The sequence below is a fragment of the Choloepus didactylus genome, chromosome 18 (genome assembly GCF_015220235.1).
Source record: "Choloepus didactylus isolate mChoDid1 chromosome 18, mChoDid1.pri, whole genome shotgun sequence".
NCBI classification, from domain to species: domain Eukaryota; kingdom Metazoa; phylum Chordata; class Mammalia; order Pilosa; family Megalonychidae; genus Choloepus; species Choloepus didactylus.
The window spans coordinates 17,167,923-17,173,950 of NC_051324.1; the positions used below are offsets into that span (position 1 = coordinate 17,167,923).

The 6,028-nt window shown below is 40.4% G+C and overlaps 1 protein-coding gene across 1 annotated transcript; it reads right to left on the reverse strand.

Annotated features, from left to right (window-relative positions):
* Positions 1–319: 319 nt before the first annotated feature.
* Positions 320–1,267, reverse strand: LOC119514047 (olfactory receptor 139). The gene has a single exon (XM_037809582.1). It carries the CDS (start codon positions 1,265–1,267, stop codon positions 320–322), a length of 948 nt encoding a protein of 315 aa, XP_037665510.1.
* Between the last annotated feature and the right edge of the window lie 4,761 nt (positions 1,268–6,028).

Consider the following 6,028-nt stretch of genomic DNA (forward strand, 5'->3'; position numbering starts at 1 on the left):
TTTTTATTACAATCTGCAATTTATTTTAATTGAACAGTCATTAAATAATAATAAAAAAATAGTTTGTGTCCCAATTTCCTGACCCACATTATAGTTTTCTGCTATCTCTCTTCCTTAATTTACCTTCTATTAGCAACTTATATATTCTTTTATCTAAGATTTAGCCTTTCTCCCCAATTCAAAGCAAACCATATTCTATCCTGGCCCATAGTATCTACTTTCCTCCCATCCCTCAACCTAACCCTGAGGCTTTCAGCCTACGAAAGCATAGGGGGTGCTCAAGGAGTAAGGGAAGGGGCAGTTGGATACCACTGCCTTCTCATGCTGGGGACCTCTTCCACATGAGCACCCTTTTCAGGGCACCCTGCACATCAGGGTTCCGCAGGCTGTAGATGACCGGGTTCAGCATGGGGTTGAGAATGGAATTGTAAATTCCAATCCCCTTGTCCTTGTCGGAGGCTGAGACTGAACCCAGACGCATGTAGCTGAAGAAGCCAGTTCCATAAAAGATACAGACCACAGTGAGGTGGGAGCCACATGTGGAGAAGGCCTTCTTCCTCCCCTCTGCTGAGCGGATTCGTAGAACGGCAAGTGCAACATGGGCATAGGATATGGAAATAAGGATCATGGGGATCACTCCCATGAATGTGGCCCCCACAAAAAGCAGCTGCCCATTGAGGTGAATGCTAGAGCAGGAGAGCTGGAACAGGGGTGGGAGGTCACAGTAGAAGTGGTTGACCACATTGGGGCCACAAAAGTCAAGCACAGACACAGCCACTGTGTGGGTCAGAGCACTGATGAAGGAGACGGTGCAGCAAATACCTACCAGGGCACCCTGGACTTTGTGGCTCATGTGGGTGCTATAGATGAGAGGCTGGCAGATGGCCAGGTAGCGGTCATAGGCCATGGCTGTTAAGAGGTCACAGTCCACACCAGCCAGGAGGTGGAAGAAGAAGAGTTGGGAAATGCAGGCAGCATAGGGAACTCTGCACTGGTGGGCCAGGAGACATGCCAGCATTGGAGGAACAGTGACAGTGATGCAGCCAATGTCCAGCAGAGAGAGATTTCCCAGGAAATAGTACATGGGAATGTGGAGTTTGGACTCCACAAAGATGGCAGCCAGGATGCTGAGGTTGCCCCCAACTGTGACTGCATAGGCAAAGAGGAAGAGAGCAAAAAGGATGGGTTGCAGCCCTATGTTTCCTGTCAAGCCAAGAAGGATGAATTCAGTGACAGTTGTCCTGTTCTCTTGGGCACCTGGCTCCATAGGCCACTGCTGAGAGTGGTAGTGGGAGGAGACTTGGACCTGCCAAAGGGAAAACAATGACACATGGTAGGCATTTAATACAGGTCTACTGGGTGCTGGGATGATAATGTCATGGGCACCAACCAATAGGAATGGATACCAGCCTAGAGCTTGACCAGGATCCCAGAGGCTCCTTCTGTAGCAGGCATTCACCTTTTAGTTGCTGGCTCAGGGGGAAGCTTAGGGAAGAGACTGGGGTGGAGAGAACTACTCTGGAGGCCCAGGACAGTGGCTATTTATCAATATGATATGGAAGTATTTCAGTATTTTAACAACTATTAAGGTTGCATGAACGTATACTAACTGAATAGCAGCATAAATGAATAAATGTTTAAAGTTCTATAAAGCACCACATAAAAAGTTAACAATGCAAAAGAGAAGGATAGATGTGAGGAGGCGGGGCAAGATGGTGGAGTGGTGAGGAGCAGAATTTCGTCTCTCCCCTAGAGCAGCTGGCAATTACCCAAGAACTATATGAAACAGTGTTTTCGTGGTCTCCAGTAACCAGTCACACATTGGACACAAGTTTGGAATTGGAGGAAAAGCTGAGATCACAGCGAACATTAGGATGGTGGATGCCAGGGAGTGTGGAAGTCCCAAGTGACACCCAGGCTTCTTATGACATTCTGCAATACACGGGAGGCTTCAGTCAGCCATGCCCCTGACAGGATCAGAGTCACCAGGAGAACTAAAGGCTCCACACCTCCTTACACTGGTGGGGGAGCTGCGGGCTGGCCAGTGCCACCTGCTGGACTGGAGAGGAAAAGCACCAATTCTAAAGGCCTCATAGGAGGGTCTCATTCTCAGGAAAACTCCATACCCTCCCACTGAGACCTGGGCCTCACTAGACTGGGAAAATCTGACTAGGGTCGACCATATCTGAGGAGACCCACTCACAAAAAGGTTACATAGAGGCAGAGCAAGAAACAGAAAAAACAAGAGGGGAAAAATTCTGATCAACTAAATAGAACCTAAGTTAGAGGTCTAGAATAAGCTGAACTGAATAACAGAGGCCAGAAAACAAAGCCAACCAACAAGAAAACCACTAGGTAAAAGACAGAAAACAAGCTCCAAAATAAACTAATCAAGAGAATCAGATGCCTAAACAACTTAAGATAACAAGCCATACCAGGAAACACGAAAACATGGACCAGCCAAAGGAACAAACTAATAGCTCAGCTGAGACACAGGAGTGGAGGCAACTAATGCTAAATAAATTTGGTGAAATGAAGGAAGATATAGCAAAAGAGCTGAAGGATATAAAGAAGACACTGGCTGACCATAAAGAAGAATTCATAAACTTAAAAAAACAAATGGCAGAACTCATGGGAATGAAGGCACAATGGAGGAGATGAGAAACACAATGAAGGGACACAACAGTAGATTTGAACAGGCAGAAGAAAGGATCAGTGAACTGGAAGACACTTTGTTTGAATTCATACACACAAAAGAACAGATGGTGAAAAAAATGGAAAAATATGAGCAGGGTCTTAGAGAGCTGAGTGACAACATGAAACGCACAAATATACGTGTTATGGGTATCCCAGAAGGAGAAGAGAGGGGAAAAGGGGCAGAAAGAGTAATAGAAGACATATTCACTGAAAATTTCCCAACTCTTATAAAAGACAGAAAATTAGAGATTCAAGAAGTACAATGTACCCCAAATAGAATAGATCCCAATAGACCTACTCCAAGACACTTATTGGTCAGATTGTCCAATGTCAAAGACAAAGAGAGGATTCTGAAAGCAGCAAGAGAAAAGCAATCCATCACATAGAAGGGAAAGTCAATAAGACTATGTACAGATTTCTCTGCAGAAACCATGGAGGCAAGAAGACAGTGGCATGATATATTTAAGATACTGAAAGAGAAAAACTGCCAACCAAGAATTCTATATCCAGCAAAACTTTCCTTCAAAAATGAGGGAGAGATTAAAACATTTTCAGACAAACAGACACTGAGAGAGTTTGTGAATAAGAGACCGGCACTACAAGAAATACTAAAGGGAGTGCTACAGGCTGATAGGAAAAGACAGGAGAGAGAGAGTTGGAGAAGAGTGCAGAAATGAAGATTATCAGGAAAGGTAAAAAGAGAGGAAAAAATAAGATATGACATATAAATTTTAAAAAACAAAATGGTAGTAGAAAGTACTGCCCTTACAGTAATAACACTAAATGTAAATGGATTAAACTCCCCAATAAAAAGACACAGACTGGCAGAATGGATTAAAAAACAGGACCCATCTATATGCTGTCTACAAGAAACTCACTTTAGAAACAAGGACAAACATAGACTGAAAGTGAAAGGTTGGAAAAAGATATTTCATGCAAACAACAACCAGAAAAAAGCGGGAGTAGCTATATTAATATCAGACAAGTTAGACTTCAAAAGCGAAACAATTAAAAGAGACAAAGAAGGACACTATATTAATAAAAGGGTCAATTCATCAAGAAAACATAACAGTCATAAATATTTATGCACCAAACCAGAATGCCCCAAAATTCATGTGGCAAACACTGCGATCACTGAAAGGAGAAATAGATACCTCTACAATAATAGTTGGAGACTTCAATACACCACTCTCATCAATGGATAGAACATCTAGACAGAGGATCACTAAAGAAACAGAGATGTTGAATTGTATGATAAATGAACTAGACTTGACAGACATTTATAGAACACTACATCCAACAACAGCAGGATACACTTTTTTCTCAAGTGCTCATGGAACATTCTCTAGGATAGACCACATGTTGGGTCACAAAGCAAGTCTCAACAAATTTAAAAATATTGATATTATACAAAACACTTTCTCAGACCACAATGGAATGAAGTTGGAAATAAATAAAAGGCAGAAGGTCATAAAATTCACAGACATATGGAGGCTAAACAACACCCTCTTAGAAAACCAGTGGGTAAAGGAAGAAATTACAAGAGAAATTAGTAAATACCTCGAGGCAAATGACAATGAAAACACAACTTATCAAAACTTATGGGATGCAGCAAAGGTGGTGCTGAGAGGGAAATTTATTGCCCTAAATGCCTATATTAAAAGAGAAGAGAGAGCAAAAATTGAAGAGCTGACTGCTCACCTGGAAGAATTAGAGAAAGAACAGCAAACTAACCCCAAATCAAGCAGAAGGGAAGAAATAACAAAGATTAGAGCAGAAATAAATGCAATTGAGAACAGGAAAACAATAGAGAGAATCAAGAAAACCAGAAGTTGGTTCTTTGAGAAAATCAATAAAATCGATGGACCACTGGCTAGCCTAACAAAAAGAAAGAGAGAGCAGATGCAAATAAATGCAATCAGAAATGGGAAAGGAAATATAACTAACGACCCTGCAGAAATTAAGGAGATAATGAGAAGATACTATGAGCAACTATATGCTAATAAACTAGACAACTTAGATGAAATGGACAACTTCCTAGAAAAGCATAAACAACCAATGTTAACTCAAGAAGAAATAGATGACCTCAACAAACCAATCACAGGTAAAGAGATTGAGTCAGTCATCAAAAAGCTCCCAAAAAGGAAAAGCCCAGGACCAGATGGTTTCACATGTGAATTCTACCAAGCATTCAAGAATGAATTAGTACCAATCCTGCTCAATCTCTTCAAAAAAATTGAAGAAGAGGGAAAGCTACGTAACTGTTTCTATGAATCCATCATCACCCTAATACCAAAACCAGGCAAAGATACTATAAAAAAAGAAAATTATAGACCAATTTCTTTAATGAATATAGATGCAAAAATCCTCAAAAAAATACTCACAAATCGAATCCAGCAGCACATTAAAAGAATTATACACCACGACCAGGTGGGATTTATTCCAGGTATGCAAGGCTGGTTCAACACAAGAAAATCAATTAATGTAATACACCACATCAATAAATCAAAGCAGAAGAACCACATGATCATCTCGATTGATGCAGAAAAGGCATTTGACAAAATTCAACATCCTTTCCTGATGAAAACACTTCAAAGGATAGGAATAGAAGGGAACTTTTTCAATATGATAAAGGCAATATATGAAAAACCCACAGCTAACATCACACTCAATGGGGAGAGACTGAAAGCTTTTCCTCTAAGATCAGGAACAAGACAGGGATGCCCACTATCACCATTGCTATTCAACATTGTGCTGGAAGTTCTAGCTAGAGCAATTAGGCAAGAAAAAGAAATAAAAGGCATCCAAATTGGAGAGGAAGAAGTAAAACTTTCACTATTTGCAGATGACATGATTCTATATGTAGGAAATCCAGAAAAATCTACAGCAAAGCTACTAGAACTAGTCAATGAATACAGCAAAGTAGCAGGCTACAAGATCAACACGCAAAAATCTGTAGTGTTCCTATACACAAATAATGTGCAACAAGAGGAGGAAATCAAGAGAAAATCCCATTTACAATAGCAACCAAAAGAATCAAGTATTTAGGAATAAACTTAACCAAGGACACAAAAGACCTTTACATAGAAAACTATAAGAAACTGCAAAAAGAAATTGAGCAAGACCTGAAAAAATGGAAGAACATACCATGTTCATGGATTGGAAGACTAAATATAGTTAAGATGGCAATTTTACCTCAACTGATTTACAGATTCAATGCAATACCAATTCAAATCCCAACAACTTACTTTACAGAAATAGAAAAACCAATAACTAAATTTATTTGGAAGGGTAAGGTGCCTCAAATAGCCAAAAATGTCTTGAGAAAGAG